The sequence below is a fragment of the Heterodontus francisci genome, chromosome 36 (genome assembly GCF_036365525.1).
Source record: "Heterodontus francisci isolate sHetFra1 chromosome 36, sHetFra1.hap1, whole genome shotgun sequence".
NCBI classification, from domain to species: Eukaryota; Metazoa; Chordata; class Chondrichthyes; order Heterodontiformes; family Heterodontidae; genus Heterodontus; species Heterodontus francisci.
This window is the reverse complement of record NC_090406.1, coordinates 15,325,157-15,347,150: the sequence shown is the minus strand read 5'-3', so window position 1 is coordinate 15,347,150 and position 21,994 is coordinate 15,325,157. Positions and strand designations below refer to the sequence as shown.

The 21,994-nt window shown below is 41.9% G+C and overlaps 1 protein-coding gene across 2 annotated transcripts in view; it reads left to right on the top strand.

Annotated features, from left to right (window-relative positions):
• Window positions 1-21,994, top strand: part of LOC137351609 (phospholipid phosphatase 2-like) — an 88,293-nt gene that overhangs the window by 54,204 nt on the left and 12,095 nt on the right. For both annotated transcript variants that reach the window (XM_068016217.1, XM_068016216.1), the window contains exons 3-4: window positions 16,013-16,164; window positions 18,302-18,576. In XM_068016217.1, coding sequence (XP_067872318.1) covers window positions 16,013-16,164; window positions 18,302-18,576 — 427 coding nt within the window. The remainder of the gene's footprint in view (window positions 1-16,012; window positions 16,165-18,301; window positions 18,577-21,994) is intronic.

Below are 21,994 nucleotides of genomic sequence, written 5' to 3'. Positions count from 1 at the left end.
CCTGGCCAGGAGCACCCAGGAAAGAAAGAACTTGCATTTATGTATTACCTGTCACAATCCTGGGACGTTCCAACGCACTTTATAGCTAATGAAGTATTTTTGAAGTGTAGTCACTGTTATAATGTAGGAAACACAGCTGCCAATTTGTGCACAGCAAGCTCCCTCAAACAGCAAATTGATAATAGCCAGATAATTTTTTTTTTAAGTGATATTGGATGAAAGATAAATATTGGCGAGCTAACTGGGGATAACTCCCTTGCTGTACGTTGAAATTGTGCTCTGGGATTTTTTTCATCCACCTGACAGGGCAGCCAGGGCCTCTCTTTAATGTCTAATCTAAGAGATATTAAGAGGCTCCCCACATATAAGGTTAATATTTAAGTCTTGGCAGACTTGCTGTTTACTAGGAGTTGAGTTTTTGAGAGAAAATAATGAACTCAAAAGATGAATCTGAGCTTTTTGCAGTCTACTTTAACAATGGAGAGATCAAGGTAGTGTTCGAAGCAAGAATGAGAGACAAAGTAGGACAAAGGATAGAACTATCAAAGATAATATGTGTTGGTTGGATAGGCAGCCTCAACAAATTGATCTAAGTGTGTACCCTAGTCCTGACTGCAATTTTGTATTTACCCATCCTCTCCAAAGATTTCATTTCTTTAATTACAGAAAGCACGTTCATATTTTTGTGTCATGTCCTGCCAAAGCATCATAATTGACCATTTGTTGTGCAGAAATCCAGATCCTTAAAGAATTCATTCATTGCTTATTGCTAGAAAGTTCTCCAATGGTCAAGCTTAGTATCTTTTTAAATTGCAATGCCCTGGGATTTTTAAAACTGTGATTTGCTTCTCAATGAATGCAAGAATCCTAAGTAAAATGATGTTGGGAAATTTTCAATCCGACTTCCAGAGGGGTCAAAACTGCTCCTAATTGGGCACTAAGTTGGAAATCTTACTCTGACGATTTAAAAGATGGCTGGTCTGGAAAATAGAGAAATATCATAAAACACATTGATGGCTGAGGAATATTGTTAGGATAGAGTGGAGGGAGTTTTGTTTTGCACTGACCATGCTCTATCTGATCAAGGAGTTTTTCTTGTCAGAGAGTCTTGCAGCTTCTAACATTTTTCCCCTCTCTTCCTGAAGCCGTCAACTGATTGTTGGGTACAGTTTCAGAGGGGCTAGATATCCTATGCTACCTGACTCAAATGACCATTCCTCATTTGAGAGCTTTAATGGAGTGAGTGTCGGCAGAACATTCAACTACTGAGGCAACAGAATTGAGCCCAATTCTGTCCGCATACCTGGAGTTCAAATGGGAGACGCTGGATAACAATCATGATTTTCTCCTCCCTGGCCTACAGGTATTTTGTCTTTCTTAGGACATATTATTCAAACAACTATTGTCCGGCCATTAGGACCACAATAGCAGCTCAGTGATTAATGGATGTTGTCTGGCAGCAGGGTTGACCAGATGACATTAAGGATAAATGCTCAAGCCCTGTTTTTTTTTTTTTATTTAAATACACCTTTCAGCTTGGGTTTTCAAACCATTTGCAACTATCTTCAAACAAAAGCTAAAGTTTAACTATTATAGAATAGGCAAAACCTATAGTTCCTGGTCTGTCCCAGATTTACCAGGGAATTTATGTAGAGGTAAGATGTTGCCAGAATTGCAATGGAGCTTGATCATGAGCTTGTGAGAATATTTGCTTGAATTGTGAAAAATACCCAGGAGTACAATTCCAGACTTTCCTCCGAAACTTTGGTTGTGTCTGGAGAGGGCATTTTGAACTATGCAGAGTGGTAGGTACAGGACTATCAGTGGTGATGTTGAAACAGTTTAAGGTGATAGATTGAGAGCATCAATTAAGGCAGAAAGTGATTTTGTTTCTCCCCTGAAGTGTACTGGTATCAACACACTGAGCCTGATGACCACACTGGCTAAATATTTAATTTTGCAGAGCAGTTTTCCCCATTTAAGCCAATATTTATCTCTAAACCAGCATCACTAAACAAGCAGATGATCTGATCATTTAATTCACTGCTGTTTGTAGAACATTTCTATAGGAAACTGCTACATTTCAACAGTGACTGCACTTCCAGAAAAAAACTTCATTGGCTGGAAAACACTTTGGGATATGCTGAGCTCATGAAAGGTGCTATATAAATATAAATCTTTTTATATTGGGCGGCACAGTGGCGCAGTTAGCACCGCAGCCCCACAGCTCTAGCGACCCGGGTTCAATTCCGGGTACTGCCTGTGCGGTGTTTGCAAGTTCTCCCTGTGACTGCGTGGGCTTTCGCCGGGTGCTCCAGTTTCCTCCCACAGCCAAAGACTTGCAGGTTGATAGGTAAATTGGCCATTATAAATTGCCCCTAGTGTAGGTAGGTGGTAGGGGAATTGAGGGAAGGTGGGGATATGGTAGGAATATGGGATTAATGTAGGATTAGTATAAATGGGTGGTTGATGATCGGCACAGACCCGGTGGGCTGAAGGGCCTGTTTCAGCGCAGTATCTCTAAATAAAAAAATAAATAAACAAATATAATTGAGTGCAGTAAAATAATCACTTAGTATTTAATACTGGATAACAATTCCGGAGAAAGATCATATCTTGCAGGTTCTACTCTCTGGACTCAGCCAATACCCCTTTTTTTTTAGCCAGGAAGGGAACGGAAGGAATGATTAGAAAAAGGAAGGAAGGGAATAGAAAAGCCAGTGCACAGTCGTGGTCATCACTATGTCCAAATCCTATTCTAGCAGTTGATGCCACATAATCTTTTCTCAAACAATAAATAGCAAAGTCAGTCAACATTTGTGAAGAGAATAGATGAACTGATTTTTCAGGTGTAGACCCTATGTCAGAAAGAACTCAAAACTAATGACTGATCTGAGTGTTACGAGCATTTTCTGATTTTTGTCTCAGATTTTCAACATCTGCAGGATTTTATTTTGCTTCTTACAATAGTTTCAATTTCCTTTTGACTTTGATTTTAAAATATCTGACATGAGGATGAAAGTGCACTTCCTTTCTAAAGAAATAAAGTGAATTGTATGATACCACTCCTTAAATTCTATGGTAACATGCCCGATTAAATGACTCTGCTTTCAGGCAATATTGTCACATTTGAATCTTACTCGGTACAGCCTTTTTGTGTTGTGAAGACCCAGCTTGGTGTCTCAGATCCTCATTGCATCATTTGCATCTGAAATTTTGGGTGGCATATGCATCGTGACTATTTTAACCCAAAAAGGTTGATATCCCTTTAATAAAGTGTATGTTTTGAGAGAAACCGCACAAGATGTCTGATCTAAATGTCAGTGTTATTATCAGGCCACCTGCATTGTAAAGGTGAATCAGTAAAGGAACTACCTCCTATTGTATAAATGCAGCTTCTGTTCTCTGCTATCTTTGCCTTCAGTTCATCGTCCTTTGACTGGATTAAAACTTGCTGATAATCATGTGTTCTCTTCGCCGTATGAGTGACATATAATTGTAAGCATTTCAATTGAAACCACTCCCTGATCAAGGTTAAGCACAATACCCACCTTTTACTTCTTACGCACTTGCACCTTTTTCGTAAAGCAATTGAAGTCCAAAAGTGACCATTCCTCTTGCCTCCAAAAATTTGTTTGCATTACACCTTCTTGAAAAAGCAGCCATTCAAACCAAAACAAAGCGCAGCTATAATTAAATAGTAAACTGAAACTGGTATTTATATGAACTGTGCTGCACCTAACTGATTACTGAAATATTTTCTCGAAGGCCACTATTTTTTTGAAAAAAGTCAGTCCTGTCTGCGCCATCATTCTAATATGAAGGAGCTGATGTCCGCATCTAATGAGCTGGCATCAGATTTCTCATGTCCTCTTCGTATCTTATGAAGATCCGTGGGGCTAGTTCCATTGCAATTATCATTTATGTAGGGAAAGATGAAAGTTGGAAGTAGCCAGCACAGATTTCAAACAATGATCATATTTAGCTCCTTAAAGAATTCTATGAGGTGTTCTATCGAATATGGTATGTGGAGAAAATGCAGTGGATACTGTATATATGAACTTCAGCAAAGCCTTTGACAAGATACTGCACAAGAGATTATTAAAGAAGATTAAAGGATTTAGAAATAAGGAGAAAATACCAAACTGGATACAAAATTGGTTAGAAGAGGAAAAACAAAGAGTAGGGAATAACAGCAGTTTTTCAGAGAGGTTGGTGGTGTTCCTCCGGGTTCAGTTCTGGTGTCACTTCAGCTCGCTATGCATATCATTGGACTTTGGGGGTCACTGAAAAGTGATTTAAGTGCAGGAATCTTAGCTGATTTTCTTCCCACTGTCAGTCAACGGACACTGAGACCAGTTGCTTCATCCCTCTGTTGCTATCACTCTGGGTAACTCAGCCTAAATTGGCACCAAACTGGAGTCTATAGAATAGAACATTGTGTAGGGTGTGGCTGCAATTTTCCAATATGCCAAGTGAGTCACGTAGCCTCACATAGCTCTCTGATCCCAGGGTATTGTCCTACATCATTAATCTTGCATAAACCCAAGATATAACCAATTTAAAGGTCTGCAGCAAATGAATCCATTGGGATGGGAAAAAAAAAATCAGTAACATGTTTTTCTGTGCAGGAAATATTTGACAATGACCTTAGCAACCCTTCTCATTTAAAATGCTATCAATTGTGACTAACTGTCCGAAGGATACACTGTTATTTGCTTTTACACTTCTGGCGCTCTTTGATTAATCAGCCAACAGGATAAGCTACTTGAAGGCAGTCTGCGAATTTATGGCATTATTTACATTTTCAGATCCCATTTCCGGGACATTGTGGCAGTTTTTCAGTCTCAAAGGATGACCTTGTCCAAAACATGAAACAAAAAAACTGTTTACAGAATATATTTTGACACCTCTAGGATATTTCCATTGGATGCAGTTTCTATTGATCTCTTCACATACCTTGCCCCTACTATACAACCCGTGATTATTAAACCACATTGGGCTGAATTTTCCCAGCCCCTTGGAGGTGGGAGTGCTGGCAGTATGGTGGGGGAAGGTGGTGTGGGGGGGAAAAAAGAGGGGGCAGCCCTACGTCTTTCCCTGCCATGATATGCTGCCAGCAGCAGGAACCTTAGTGGCACAGGTGGCCAATTAAGCCACTTACTGGCCCAATTAAGGGCCACTTATTGCCCCAGGGGTATTCTTCCCACATCAGAGGCCTGTGGCCATGTGGGGACCACCAGGTAAACCCTGGTTGCCTCCCAGTGGGTCCTCGGGGGAACTCTGTGACTCACGGAGGGGCCCTCCGATGGCAATGGCCACCCCCATGGCGACACCATCGCTGGTGCACACAACAGCCCTGTCCATTGACTTCAGTGGAGCGTAAAATCGAACAGGGTGTAAAACCAGCATTGCCCTGCATCCCACCAGTTTTCTGGACGAATTAGGTTAAAATTGCCCCCATTAATAGGTCAGTCAGTAGCTGTGAGCACAACACAAAAGTTTACATTCCGAGTGCGAACCCTTCTTCGTAACTGAGAAATAAGCTGGTGGACGTGTAAATACAATTTAAAAAAAGACTGAGGCAGAAATTTGTTTTCTATATAAATACAGAAAGGAATTGTGCGTGGAATGGTGCAACTTATCAACTCAGTCAAGTAATAAACAGAAGCACTAAGACTGTGAAGAAATAAAGGATGGGTCGATCAATAAGAAAGGGGAGAGATGAAAAATTTTGATTAGGTATGAAACTCAAACGGGATAGAAAATGCAGACGTGGCTAAAGTCTGAAGTTAGTATTCAAACTGTGGAGGGTTGCAGGGTGCCGAGGAGAAATCTGAGCTACTGCTCTTGAAACTTTAGTTAAACTGTTGGAAAAGTGTGAGGCTAGCGGGTGAGGTCAGGGTGAGAATGGGAAGGGGAGTTAAAGTGGAAAGCCACAGGGAATACATGGAGACACTAACATAATGTAGAGGTTTTGCAAAATGATCACCTACTCTGTATCTAATATTCCCATTGCAGGGAGGACTGCGCAATGTACAGCAAATGCAGTATAGTAGGTTAGAAAAAATGAATGTTGTCTCACGTGGAAGGAGTTTTGGGGCCCTGAACAACTGTGTGTGAGGAACTCCTCAATCCTCCTGGAGCCTTTGGCATTGATCACCCAATTCTCCACCACCTCTTCTCTGTGGTTTATCTCTATGTCTGCATAAATAGTTTCTGCTCCTGTGTGCTCTCTGTCACTTGTGTACCCCTGCACTCCCATCCTTGGCACTCTCCAGTTTGTCATTGGCATGCCACTGCTTGGTAGTGCCTAACTCTACCTCACCCCCACCAGCATGAATATTGACGGCCTTTTATTCAACTGAATGCATGCAAAATTGAAGCCACCTATTCCAACTCCCCACCACCTCCAGCTCCGAATTTATCAACCCAAAACTGCATTCTTCCCTCTTATTCCCTCTTAATAATCTGCATTAGTTATTGTTGCAGAACCTTGTTTCTGGTGAATTTTTGACATGCCAGCCTTTTCTATTGACTCGTGCAAATACTGAGCAGAAGCTCAGGACTCGCTTGCCATTCATATTCTCCTTCTTCATTCTAGTAGTTCCACACAAGTTTCTCTCTTTTGCCTTTAACAAGCACATCTTGAACAAACCTTATTGAGCAATGTTTCTCTTTATTTTATTCATAAGTTAAGTTTCAGGCCTTTTACAATGCGATTAAGCCAAGACTTAATGCTAGAGTCAGAATTTGGCGTATTTCCGGTAACTACCATTCATGTATACTCATGTCGTTTTTAATCCCACATAAGGAGAATATGTACCATAATGGGCTCTGCCATTGGGGATTTTTGCTCCTGTATGATTGACATGTGGTCTACAGAAAATATCCTGTCTGGGCAACAATTCTCGATTCCTGTACAGGGTTGTTAAAATCTACTTTCAATATTATTTAAAGATAGTTTTTGAGATAATTTAATTTTGTTCTTAATCACATTTAATTTGTATTCACAAATGTCAAAATTTTGCCATTTGCACCAACTAAAGATTGCTTCATTGAGAGACCCATGTCCAGTGTAGTGTTGTCCCCCATCTTGTTTAGCAGGAGAATCTACCACTATTCACAATCACATACATTTCTAGGATTTTCATAGGAAACGATTACTTTTGAAGTATGAAACATATGCCTTTGGTTATTAAGGTGCTTCATCTTTAAGGATTTTAATTGTGGTGAAAATAATTACAGATAAGAAGGGCCATTTGTCCCATCTTGGTTCATACTTTCAGAATGGATAACGGTACTCCATTCAACACATTCAGAATTGGAGTCTTAGACCACAATAACTGTTTTGGTGGGCTCTCAAATTGCCTAGGAGCAAAACAAACTGGACCAGCACAGTGTCGTGATTTGGTTTCTGTCCTGGCGATCGTTGACTTTTTCCCACAGATTTTTCGATTATGCACCACGCAATTATGTGAATCTGTTTGGATTTGAGTAGCAGTTGATACCTCTGGTTGTGTTTCTTCAGGTCAGAGGTCAGGGCCCAAGGATTCAATATAAAAAATTTGTGAAAATTTGAATTTCCGGAGGTTTCCAGTTAATTTTGATCAACAGTTAAACTTTCACTTGAAGTAACTGCAAGTTATATAAACCTTAACTCTTTTTGGTCAAAATGTGGATTGGCTGCATTGCATAATTGTGAAATGTGATTCTTGGATCTGGTGGCATCCTGCAAACTGATCTGTAACACCATGTGATTAACACAAAATGAAAGGGCAGTTTGAGATGGTGCAATCTTAGAGGCACAATAAATTTTTATTGAGATAAATTGTTGTAAACAAGAAGTCCTTCCCTCACTGGCCACATATCCACTTCCTGATAGCAGTCACTAACAATTAAGAGGGTGGGGTCTCTGTTTTATTCACCCCATCCCCCTGTAGCACAGTGGCACTGAGGCCAATTCCGGCACCTGTACTGTTAACACAGTCTGGAGATAAACTTGATCTAGATACCTGGATTTCATATTGGACAGTGTATTTACCAACTGAGTAATGGGGACAGCAAGCAAAAGTACTGGTACAGCGAAGTTTGATTATTTTCACTGGAGAATGTGAAGCAATGTTTAGGTGATATGGTATTGGAGCATAATGTACAAAGAAGGGAACCTGTTGTAATTAGAATATTTAATATTAATGGAGGCACTTCTGTCTCCTCCTGGGAATTAATGGCCATCAGATAGACTGGAAACTCTATCTGATATGTCTTTCCCTAAAGTGAATTTCATTTCCAGAAATGTGGTCCTGTTCTTTATTTGTTAATTATACTGAAACGCGACACCTTTGCTGACAGGATATGTTGCCTCACCTCTCAGCCATAGCCTTCCCAGTCTTGTTGCATTACAGCATCTGAGATTTAATCCTGTTGCTAAGGAAAATTATGCCTTCTGCTAGGACCTTTCTCTAATGAGAGGGGGAAAAAAAACTGCCACTGCTGGAAATTGGAAGCAAAAAGCAAAAATGTTGGGAATAGACAGTACGTCTATCAGCATCAGGTTAACATTTCAGGTGCACAGATGTTTTGCCAGAACAGATCCTCTGGCACATTTTCATTCACGTCTTCTAGTGTAATGCGGCAGATTTTTTTTTTAATGTAGCTTTTGATTACTGCTCCCCTAATGGCCTAGTTATTGCCAGCACTGGCTGCACTAATGGAACACACTATAGAGGAGGTCCTGAGGTTAGATTCTTGCTCTGTACTGGGTGACAGAAGAAATGTGGGAGGAAAATCAAATCAGTCAAGGTTCCGCCTCCAGATTGGCAGGAAAAGAGAAGTGCCCTGATGCCAAATAAATGGAAAATGGAAAATATGTCAGTCCAGATTGTGCTAACAATTATGTAACTAGAGTACTTGAAATAATTGAACTTAAAACATTGGGTATTCTGGAGAATAATAGATGCCTGAGGCATGATGTTTAAGGCTCAAATCCAATTGTGGGATTAAAGTCTCAAACAATAGTGTTCGAACTTGGGGTATGTGCACAGCTCCTGCTTCCTGCCACCTCGTTTTCCACCACCCCACCCCCTGCACCCCAACCCAAGCCCTGGCAATCAAGTCTTGAAGCACAAGCAACTCCATCCTATTTGCACTAGAGTTTCTTTCTTTTCTTTTCTGTTCTGTGCAGTTTGAATTCCGTGGGCTGGAGGGTTGGAAAGGACAGTTTTTAGTGCTGTTATCTCACAGGTGGATAACTCCAAAATCTGAACTCCAGGATCTCTCCATGTCAGCATGGAGGTATATGCAAATTAGGTGGGAAGGTGCATTTAAACTCTAGATCTGACACCCCCTTGTGGTACACCTATGCAGCCAACAAAGTCACAGGTTTGGTTACCTTTTGGTGTTGAACAATCATCTGAATTGATTTTGTTTTGGTTATATATTTGATATTCTCTCCCTGTTTTCTCCTGATGGTAACACTTCCCTCAGCCAAGAAGCCAACTGACAGACTTCAGTGCTAGTTTTTATGAAGCACTTTTACATTTACCCATTGTTTTGGGAGGCCAATGCCAAGCCTAGCCCCTGGTCCTTGTTTTCCCCTCTAAGCCCACATGCTCGGGTTACCAACCCTCCTACATTATACTGGAGTCTCCAGGAATTAAAGATTCATCTCCTGGAGCCCTCTGCAAGTAATCCAGGAGAAAAATTATACGGGCATTTAAAAAAAATGTTTCTTTCGACACAGACATTTTATTTGTTGTAAAGTTACTAGAAATGGGGAAAAAGGCTGTTGGGGTGCACTTGGAGGTGGGAAGTCATGTAATGAAAACTCTAGCTATAAATTTTGAGTTGGTGACCCTACAACATGCACAGAAAACCTGATCTCCCTTTTCTATATTGTATTGTATTCCTTTAATGGATTTAGAGGCACGAACATACGAATTAGGAGCAGGAGTGGGCCACTCGGCCCCTCAAGCCTGCTCCGCCATTCAATAAGATCATGGCTGATCTGATTGTAACCTCAACTCCCGCCTACCCCTTTGCTTATCAAGAATCTATCTACCTCTACCTTAAAAATATTCAAAGACTCTGCTTCCACTGCCTTTTGAGGAAGAGAATTGCAAAGACTCATGGCCCTCTGAGAGAAAAATTTCTCCTCGTCTCTGTCTTAAATGGGCAACCCCTTACTTTTAAACAGTGACCCCTAGATCTAGATTCACCCATAGGGGAAACATCCTTTCCACATCCACCCTGTCAAGACCCCTCAGGATCTTGTATGTTTCAATTAAGTCAACCTTTACTCTTCTAAACTCCAGCGGGTACAAGTCTAGCCTGTCCAACCTTTCCTCCATAAGACAACCTGCTCATTCCAGGTATTAATCTAGTAAACCTTCTCTGAACTGCTTCCAACGCATTTACATCCTTCCTTAAATAAGGAGACCGATACTGTACACAGTACTCCAGATGTGGTCTCACCAATACCCTGTATAACTGAAGCATAACCTCCCTACTTTTGTATTCAATTCCCCTCACAATAAACAATAACATTCTGTTCGCTTTCCTAATTACTTGCTGTACCTGCATATTAACCTTTTGTGATTCATGCACTAGGACACTCAGATCCCTCCGCATCTCCAAGCTCTGCAATCTCTCACCATTTAGATAATCTCTCTTATTCCTGCCAAAATGGACAATTTCACATTTTCCCACATTATACTCCATTTGCCAGATCTTTGCCCACTCACTTAAACTATCAATAATCCCTTTGTAGCCTCCTTATGTTCTCTTCACAAGTTACTTTCCTACCTATCTTTGTGTCATCCAAATATTTAGCAACCATACCTTCGGTCCCTTCATCGAAGTCATTTATATAAATTGTAAAAAGTTGAAACCCCTGTGGCACACCACTCGTTACATCTTGCCAACCAGAAAATGACCCATGTATGCCTACACTGTTTCCTGTTAGCTAGCCAATCTTCTATCCATGACAATATGTTACCCCCTACACCATGAGCTTTTATTTTCTGCAATAACCTTTGATGTGGCACCTTATCAAATGCCTTCTGGAAATCTAAGTACAATACATCCACGGGTTTTCCTTTATCCACAGCACATGTAACTCCTTCAAAGAACTCCTCCAATAAATTGGTTAAACATGATTTCCCTTTCACAAAACCATGTTGACTCTGCCTGATTACCTTGAATTTTTCTAAATGCCCTGCTATAACGTCTTTAATAATAGCTTCTAATATTTTCCCTAAGACAGATGTGAAGCTAACTGGCCTGTAGTTTCCTGCTTTTTGTCTCCCTCCGTTCTTTGAATAAAAGAGTTACAGTGTTACTTGCCACTCAGCCCAAGCCTGAATATTGTTAGTCTTGCTGCATTTCTACACGGACTGCTTCAGTATCTGAGGAGTCGCGAATGATGCCGAACATTGTGCAGTCATCAGCAATCATCCTCACTTCTGACTGTTATGATTGAAGGAATATCATTGATGAAGCAGCTGAAAGAGGGTTGGGCCTAGGACCCGACCCTGAAGAACTCCTGCAGTGATGTGCTGCAGCTGCGATGATTAACCTCCAGCAACCACAACCATCTTTCTTTTTGCTAGGTACTACTCCAACCAGTGGAGAGTTTTCCCCCTGCTTCCCTTTGACTCCAGTTTTGCTAGGGCTCCTTTGATGCCATATTTGGTCAAACGCTGCCTTGATGTCAAGGGCCGTCACTCTTGCCTCATCTAAACGTAATGCATGTAGGGATGTTGGGAAGGGTTGAACTGTAAACTTTGTGCAGTTTGGGTGAGGGATGGGGGGGAAACAAGGTCAGATGGTAAATTAGTGTTTTTTGGGGAGGGGTGAAGGACAAATAGTTAATGTAATTGTTATTGGGGGGGGGTGGGAAAGTGGCGTTGGAAATTTATTTAATTTTGGGGGGTCTGACTTAAAAAAATTAGGCGTCAGGGTTGACTGCCGTTTAAAAATGGCCGCAGCGCCTGCGCACAGGCAGCTGATGCCATTGCCGGAGACGGACATCCTGCCCCCTCCATGAGATGGGGGGGGGGGGGGGTGGGGGTGGAAAACGGGCTTGCCCGGCTATTTAAATGAGGCACCACGCTTAAGATCCCAGTGGCTCTTTGGTGGTGGCCCGCATGGGCGTGTCGCCATTTATTGAGCTCACCGCCAGGCTCTTAAAATCTAGCCCAGTGACTTGTTGTGAAGTGTTTTTCACTTCTTCATCTTGGATTTATTTTTGATTTTTTTTTCAAAAAAAAGCTTTGTTTTTCGGATTAGACTAGAGGAGATCTTGGGCCCTGATCTCTTAACATTGTATCTTATGAATAAGATCTGATTGCAATCATCTAACTTTTGAAAGTTTTGCATCTGCTTTCATTGCTTTGCAGGATTTTTTTTAATTTTGGGATTTGGAGAAATAAATTATTGTTGTCCATTTGTATACCCCTCACTCTGTTGTCAAAAAGCTATGCATCCCCCTACTAAATGTTATACTATCAGCCAAATCAGTGCATTCACCAACCACTATGAAGCAATTAAATCTGAACTATTCACTGTCCTCCTCCTGAGCTTGATCATATTCCATCCTTTGCATATTTTTTCAGCCTTTGCGCAGTTTCAAAGTTAGTTGCTGCTAAGTTATTGACTGCTTTTGGGCGAAATCCTCAATGAATTTATGTCAGAGTTAAATTGTCTTTGACAAATAACTTGGGTGAAATTTTGTTCATTGAAGCTACAATTAGTCCATTACTATAGCCTACATCAATATCGTGAGCTCTTTATGCTGCTGTTAAGCCTCAGAAAAAATGTCTTACACGATGCTTTACCTGTCTGAGTCAGCCCTTTAGATAAATAGTTTAACTCACCAAAACACTGCTACCAACATCCCAACCTCACCAGCCTTTGCACTTTGCCAGACATTTTTCTTTTTTATATATATATATAAAAAGCTTGGTCAAAGAGAGAGGTTCTAATGAATGCTTTAAAGGAGGAGAGAGGTGGAGAAGTTTAAGGAAGGGAATTCCAGAGCTTAGGACGTAGGCAGCTAAAGGCATGGTGCCAGTGGTTTAATGAAGAAAATAGGCGTTGCTCAAGAGGCCAGAATTGAAGAAGCACAAAGATGTCTGAATGTTGTAGGGTTGGAGGAAGTTAGAGAAAAGGGGGTGGGGGTGGGGGGGGGGGGGGGGTGGTGGTGTGGTGAAGCCATGGAGGGATTTGAAAACGAGAATAAGAAATTTAAAATCAAGGCGTTGCCAGTCCAAAAAATTTGTTAGCTATATAATCTTTTTAGGATCAAATTAGACAATGGAAGTGGCAAATCTAAACTGTTGGATTAGTTTTTTCTATGGGGGTCTGAAAGGAACAACTGCAAAAGGCTCATGTGCAGAGTCTGTTTTTTTTTTAAGAGGCTTTGAAGAACATTCCAGAAATGTGTAAACTTTGAAAGATTGTCAATATAAATCATGAAATAGATCCAAGAAAAACGATTCCTTAACATTGCCAGTGTTTCCTGTATCCTGACTGTGTTTTGTTTCTTCTGAATGTTCTTTGAGCAGAAGTCTCTGGTGATATTGAACAGCCTAATTTCCATTTCCATTGAATGGCTTAATGCCCTCCATTGTCCCTAATCATTCTTAAAACTGTGTGTGTGTGAGATAATCCAGACAAATACCAATTGTAGACATATAAAGTAACCATTGGTCACTTTGGGTGGAATTTTATGCTGTTGGCAGGGGTATTGATGTCGGGGGAAACTGACACCAAAATGTCCACGTTGCCTCTTCTCCGGAAGGCCCGGCGAATTTAGTGCCAATCGGGCACTTAACTGGACAGTGGCGGGCCTTCCATAGGATTTAGGACCCTGTTGCCGGATGTCCCGGCATTGCAGAGCTGCCAGCCAAATTCTGGCAGCTGCCGCGCCAATGCAGAGGCGGTGGCTGCTACTGTACCTGCAGCGACCAGACACCGCGGAGTGGCACTGGAACCAGGCTTGAGGTAGGTCAGGGCGGGAGGGATATTGTGGGGTGGGGGTCGTGGGTTCGGCACCAAGGGCAGCGGGACCCTCCTTCCCAATACTGGGGCCCTTGTTCAGGAATGTGGGACCCCCGCCCCGCCTCCAGGACCGGAAAGCAGCACGCACGATTTTTCGTGCTGTGCTCCCCGTGCAGCGACAGGACCGCACGGGTAATTGCAGCTGTGGTGGGAAGAGGCCCTTAATTGGGGGTTAATTACCCAGTTAAGGGCCTCAATTGGCAGGCTTTCATGCCCCAGACTAAATTTCGGCAGGGACAGGATGGTGGCGGGGCCCACCCCATTTAATGCTCTCTCCCCTCCCAACCCGCCGCGGGGGAGAGCATAAAATTCCACCCCTAGTCTGTTTTCTCAAAAGCTTGAATTTGTATTGCTGCAGAATTCATTTCGAGATTGCTCTTGCCTCTATGTAGCATTTTTGGCCAGTTTAGTTTTTTTCCTCCTAATATCATGAAAATAGCACTAACACAAGGACTAAGTGTCACTGAGTAAAGACTTGGCTCTCCGTACTGAATCTGCTATATTATAGCTGTTTGCATTCTCAGACTGTCATTGTTGCTTTCTCCTTTCTGACTTCCATCAAGACTCCTGTTTCTCTTTCCCTCCTGATTTCCTGCCTTGGATTCAAATGATTTTTGTTTTAATTTCTCTACTTCTGGGTCAAATCATTCTCATTATCAAATCATGGGAATTTTTCATGGAAAGTTTCACTTAGCTGTCAGCTATGGCTCAGTGGTCGCACTCACCTCTGCCTTGGAAGATCACAGACTTGAGCACGTTACCTAGACTGACACCTCAGTGCAATACTGAGGGAGTGCTGCCCTGTTGGCAGTGCCGTCTTTCAAATTGGAGTTACCCTGTCTGCCTTCTCAGGTGCACTTAAAAAAAAAACCCATGGCTCTTTTTCAAGAAGAGGAGGGGAGTTCTCCCTAGTGTCGCAATCCATATTCATCCTTCATACAATAATACTAAAATAAATGATGTAACCATGATCTCATTACTATTTGTGGGCCCTTGTGTGTGCAGTTTGGCTGCCGTGTTTCCAACATTACAACAGAACTATACTTCAGACGCTCTTGAGTTTGGCTGTGAAGTGCTTTGGGGCTACCCGAGGTTGTGAAATGTGTCTTTTTAGTATCAATCGCTGGCTGTGCATATTATTTAGTGTCTGTTGATTGTGGGTCTACGGGAATTATAAAGGCTGCCTATTTCTCCACTTGTCACTGAGATAGCAGTGAAGTCACAGCTGGACTGGTGGATGAAGGGAGGGAAGAGGCTCTGCAGCAATCCATCTGTCAAGTCTGTGCAAATCGGTTTAGGAGTTGTAATTATAGCGTAAATGTAAGCTAAATTCCACAGCAGGGCCCAATCTGATGCCAAAACTAGGTTTAATGAGGCTCCCTCGATAAATAAAAGCAAAATACTGCAGATGCTGGAAATCTGAAATAAAAACAGAAAGTGCTGGACACTCCTTGCCTTTGTCCCAGGACAGCTTTGTTATTTAATCTCTCCTGCCCTCTGCCCTATCACACAGCTTCCCTTTTGTGCTCTTCACCCCCTATCCTCTTCACTTGTTTAAGACCCCTAATTCGTTACTAACCTTTGCCACAGACCTGAAACGTTAACTCTGCTTCTCTCTCCAGCCTGACCTGCTGAGTATTTCCAGCACTTTCTGTTTTTATCCCTAGATAAATAGTTTTGCCTAGCTTCTTTTTGCTTTGCTTGCAAGTTACTTGAGCCGTGGCAATCTTTACCCACTCCTGAGTTTAGTGTCTTTTGTGAAGCAGTTTCAGCAGTGTGTTCATGCTAAACCTGTGGATTGTGACAGTGCCTCAGAGCATACCTCACGACAGACTCTCAAGAGGCAATGATAGTGGAATGCTTCTTCTGTGTTATACAGCTGCACACCGTGTAAGTATGCACTGTGTCTCTGACATTCCTTTGATTTTTCTTTTATTTTTTCCGTTTGCAGCAGCGTTACCGTTTGCCATATTAACACTGCAGGCTAAGCCAAATATTCGAGGATTTTACTGCAATGACGACAGCATAAAATATCCATACAAAAAGGACACCATTTCACATTGGCTGATGGCAGCAGTTATTATTCCAGTCTGTATCATAATTGTAAGTGACTGAATTTACTACTTGTTTTTGATTAAATACCACCAGACTGCATACTTGTGTATGTTTTTAAAAAAAAATATTTGTTGCCAGGCACTATTTGAAAAGGAAAATAAAAGCAAAATACTGTGGATGCTGGAAATCTGAAATAAAAACAAGAAATGCTGGAAATACTCAGCAGGCCTGGCAGCATCTGTGGAGAGAGAAGTAGAGTTAACGTTTCGGGTCAGTGACCCTTCTTCGGAACTATTTGCAAAGGGGCAGCTTCTCCTATTTGCTAAGTGATACCAAGCACTAATTGGTATGGAGCTCAGTTATATTGTCCAGAAGGTCTTGAACTCCAGCCAGAATCCTGCTGAGTTAGCTAAACCTTGGTCAGAGGTGACTGGAGTATTACAATTGGCCTTTGTAAACCCAGAACTAGGGAGGTGGAAAGAAATTGGCCAGAGAATTGCTGCTGTTCACTACCTAGTAACCCCTAGTGGATATGGCTGTGACACCCACTGTGTTAAAAGCGTCTGTTGACACTCACTGTCCAGACTTCGTGATTTAAGCATGAGCTGCCAATATTCAATGAGCCATATACTCTAGCATAAGTTAGCACCTCCAGAACAGTGCAACCAAGGAAACAGATCATTTCTTTAACATAGCTCGTTAAAGTTCCGCACTATCTACAGACATGTGGATATGTGCAGTAGATATTATCTGAACATGATGTATTGTTCTTTGGGAAGAGTATGACCCTTTTTTTTTGCATTGCATACATTTTGTTCAGTCTTTTGTAAATCAACAAAAGGATCCTGAGCCGAATGCTATATTAGCTGTTCACATCAACCCTCAACACAATTACTCCATTAGACAAATGAAGGGCCTTGTGGTGCCGTGCCAATGTTGATTTATAATTTTTTGGTGCCTGTTTTCTCCTCACCCCTCCTTCTCCTGAAGGTGTTTACTGCTTGCTGGAGAACCATTCCACAGCCTCCTTTCTGCCCTCTGGTACATTGCCTGATTGGCCATTGTTATTGTATGAATCTTATAATGAGTGTTAGTAAACTATTCACTAGTGTGGTGTCGGGAGACAGGAAGAGACAGCAATATCTACACAGCTATTCCTAGTGATAGCTCTAGTTGATTTTCCCACTGCCAAGCTCAGGGCCACCTGTATCAATTTTGCCATTGCTGGCTGTGATCAGCTGGCTCAACACAAGCAATTTATTGGATCAGGGACCCTTCCCATCTAATGGATTAGCTAACCACTAGGTAATGTTGTGAGCCATTGAGGAATCACTAATTGGTGATTTTCATGCACTTTGCATTAGTGTTATATTCTTTCTGGATTGTCAGACACATAAAGCTCACATCTTGAAACACTGGTTGAAGTTATCATGCTGTAAGCTCTATTGAACACTATGTAGAGACGCAGTGCATGCACTGTATAAAGGCATCCATTTAGCGTTAGGTGTTTGCCTTTTAGGATTTTCTGTTTGTTTCCCTGAGCCCTTGTGGGTTGATCCTGACGTACATGAAGTCAAACATCCAGCATTCTTGAAGATCAAAACACATCCGCACAGGTAGATGGGTGCTGGTTAAAGAACTTGGTGCCTAAAATAGGCACCTCAAATGCACACCTATTCCTAACAAATATGCATGGCTCAGTGCAATTTCAAGATGTATTACTTGATGCACCATTGTTTTTTCTCTTGCGTGTTTTCTCCTCTTGTCCCCTTTCTCTCGCCTGTAAGTTATAATTCTTCTTGGGATACAGTTCCAGGCCACCATCCTTGAGCTAGTCCATTTTCCATCAGTGATGTTTGGCAGTATCAGCAGGCAATCCAATTATGGGGACATCACAGCCAAGCCAGCACTGTCCTTGTTCAGCATATCAACTTTCCAGCAGGATAGCAACGAGAAGTGGCCATCCTGACTTTGTCCCCCACCCTCCCTGAGCACAGGATTGCTGTAGCCAATTATATCACTGTGTGCCCCTTTAAACCTGCACTGGCTGAAATTAGCTAGCTCTGGGATCAAACCTGGTGCCTTACTGGTTGAAGGGATCAGCTACTGTGTGTCTTAACCAGCTGACTTGTCTAACTGGGTTTTGTCCCTCCACATGCCTCACCTGTCTGTTTTCTTTATATAGATTACTGTCGGAGAAGCATTTATGGTTCGTCTAAAGCAATTGTATTCAAGGTCTGAGTTCAACAACTATGTGGCTGCCTTGTACAAGGTGGTGGGAACCTTCTTGTTCGGTGCTTCAGTGAGCCAATCATTGACCGACGTTGCAAAATACACAGTTGGACGTCTTCGGCCAAGTTTTCTGGCGTTATGTAAGCCCAATATGTCACTGGTGGACTGTTCACAGTATGTCCAGTCAGACGTTTGCACGGGGGCAGCTAGTGATATCACTGAGGCAAGGTATGTAGCTGATCAACATGCAAGTCAAAAAAAACTTTACTACTTCAATATCCAAACAATAAAGCAATGGTTCAATCTTACCAGGTGCTGAGCTTTCAATTAACTTTTGAGTGACAAGTTCAATATTCAAAGGCAGAAAGGTTGTCAACCCTTTTTTGGGTCGGTGGTAGTCAATCAAAAATGAATCCATGTTATTACGACCAGGTAAGAAAGAGGTCTAGGGTTCCCTCTCAGCCTTCACCTGGTCTTACTGTAACCGGATTTAATTTTTAACACACTGTTTTAGCTTCCTCCTTGGTGAATCCTTGTTCACTACTTTCCAATTATAAGGCAAAGAAACCAGCCAAACAGGTTTTCTTAGGTTTAAAGAAGAAAGGTTGAACTTTATTAAACTTAAAACTCTAATTCGGTTAATGCCTATGGATACACAACGCTCCCACGTGAACATGCATACGCGATAAACACGCATGCAGATAGAGACAGAAAAGAGCAGAAGAAATCAAAAGAAGCAAGCCACAGGGGTATGGCCTGTGTCCGTGATATAGTTATGAAAATGGTGGCAATATTCTCACGAATTTCTCCAGTGAGGTTTGCTGGTTCTATTGCCACTCATGGGAAGTCCTGGTGCCAACATAATGTGGGTTAAACCTCAAGCTTGTCCGTTGTCTATTGGCCAATTCGTGACGCTTCATCTGAGTGAGTTGTTGGAGAGAATAAAGGATAAACGGGGTCTCTTTGGTTGCAAGATGATGTGCTTACTGTTAATGGTAGATTAATTATTTTGTTAAAGATACATAGGTGAAGGGCATTGTTTTAATTCAGGACTTAACAGCAGAGATAGAGAGCCTGCTGGGACATGGATGGGGGGCGCGTGGTGGGTGGCAAGGCACGAGGCAGAGAAATATAATGCTGCATTCTGTGAATAAACCAGATATCAAGAAAAGGACCTGTGTCTAGCTTCATTCTTCACCATTTGGCTTGGATTTGTATAACACTAACCAATGGAAATTCAGAACCATACTCTTACAATCTGATAGCAGAGCCAGGCAGGTGTACAGTACTCCAAGGCAATGTTAATGATTAGCCAATCAGTCTGATTCAATAATGGAACCAGGAGGTTACACCTGTTTCTGGGGACAGGGATGTTCTTCCCACTTGGTTTCAGACAACACTGAAAGCCAATCTCTTGACAGATAAGGATGCTCCTGTCTGAACATGCAGCTCTCTGCTGAAAGGTTGTGTGATGGTAACTGCTTAAAATTCTAGCAGTCCCCCTAGGCAAACTTGGGGGTGGGTAGGGTGGGGTGGAGGGAGAGGTGATATGGGAGCACCCTAAGCTTTGGCTCTCAAGTTGCAGTTTACTGTCTGGTCTTAGGCAGGTACTTATGAGTTTATACTCCATATCAGACAACAGAAACGGTACTTGTGCCAATTTCTCAGGAGCCTTATTTGGAGACTCTTAAAATTGGCGACAGGTTTTCTGTGCTTGTCAGACATATGCTGATACAAATTTTAAAAAAAAAAGGCACAGACTGTGGACTGAATCTGAGCCTTCTGAGTGTGCAGAGCTCAGTACTGCAGCTACAGTGTATTTAGCCACTAAACCACTGATCCAGTATTTAGACAAGACTATACAGAAGGAGCAAATCACACCACTAATTCAACATCGTCATGGGATATAAAATAATTGATATCTATATGAAAACTTTAATGAATCCATTTAAAAGAGAGTACAAGTTATTCGTTGTTCCATTCAGTATGAGCTGCTCTGAAACTATGCTCATATGACAAGCAAACATTTCGATTTGGCAAATAAGCACAGGGTCAAAGTTGACTAGAAGTATTTCCTAACAGAAGAACGTACTGACAGCCACAAAAATGGCACAGCTGAACAGAATGAAGCACAAGACAGAACTGGTATCAATCAGTGTTCAGAATGGATGTCCTGGCAATGGAGGCTTTCAAAAATTCTCCATTGTTCATAAACACTTTATAGAACATTCTTACAGAATATGGTAGAGAAATATCAGTATAGCATTCTAGCTGTTGAGATTAAGGAATATGCTCAGTTTATACTCAGAATGTAAAGGGAGAGTACTGAGCCCTGTACTCGTATCTGGCCTCCATGTGACTCTCTCCACCAGCTGTGTGCCAAGTCTGACTTTCCTTATTTGTACATGTGGACATCTGCCTTCAGCTTGATGAAGGGACCTAGACAGAGCTGCATGTGATCCTCCAGCCTACTTAATGTTTTAAGCATTGAAGTCCAGGGCCATATCCCAGGCTTACCCATCGCCAACTGCTCACTTCAGGCCCTAGTTGAAGGGCTTTAGCAAAGAAGTTTGTCATAAATCTGGCTTTCTCCAAGTATTTTCTTCCTCCCTTTCCCCTTTGTGGTACAATACTGGAGAAAGCCAGTATTTCTGCCTGCTCTTGAGCAGTGCAAAGCCATGCTACCATACTTGAAGAAACCCACGCATATATATGCCACTGATTAGACAATTATTCAATATGGGGGAATGAACTCCCTAGATGTCCAGGTGATCTCCAATACTACCTACAAAAGAAGGAGAAAGGCTGCACTTTCAGAAATGGCTGGAACTGACATCCTAGGGGTTATTCCTTATGCCTTCATTGAAGACATTGAATAGAGTTGAATATTCTGGACAACCTTGCCTCATTTCTTTATTTCCTAGAGCAGATTTTAGGAGTTTGGCAGGACCATCATCCAAGCCTGCCCACTCTGCCATTAGCTAGATAGAGTGATAGCTGCATTCTTCCATTTAGCTGATTCATTTAAGGCCTTCAATTCCATCAGTGATCCTAAATCATAGGCTAATTCTGTCATCACCCATGGTCAAACTGGTTACTTTGGGCAGCACAGTGTTCTTTCCCAATCTCCATGCAGATCGGTCTTTATTGCTGCTTGATGGGTCAGGTACCAATTTATGTCTTCTCTGGTCCTATGAGATGGCTTCGTGGATTGGTTGGAGAGCACCAGCCTCGTCAATCTTTGGCATTGGCCCAAAAGAACCCTTTTGACCAAGCTTGAAGCACTTCAACAAAAGGGAAATGATTTGGGATCATTTGCAGATGATCCTATTTCATCGCACTGAACCAACAAAAATTTACATTTTTTTAGCACCTTTAATGTTCCTGACCTTGTGACATACTGCATCATAGCAGTAGCAGTTCTTCATTGTTCCGAAGAGGCTTCAACAAATTAAAGCTTAAAGCAACAGCTTTAAAGGCTACCTGCCTTCATCAAACTGAAAGCTACCTTAACAAGATGCTGCTTAGCAGATGAGCGGCTGCCAGGCTCAAGCTTCAGTTTATTTATGACTTCAGCTGCAATGGCAAGGGAATCAATAGCCACATTATTTGCCTTTGAGTCTATGCAACAATCACATAGACCTCA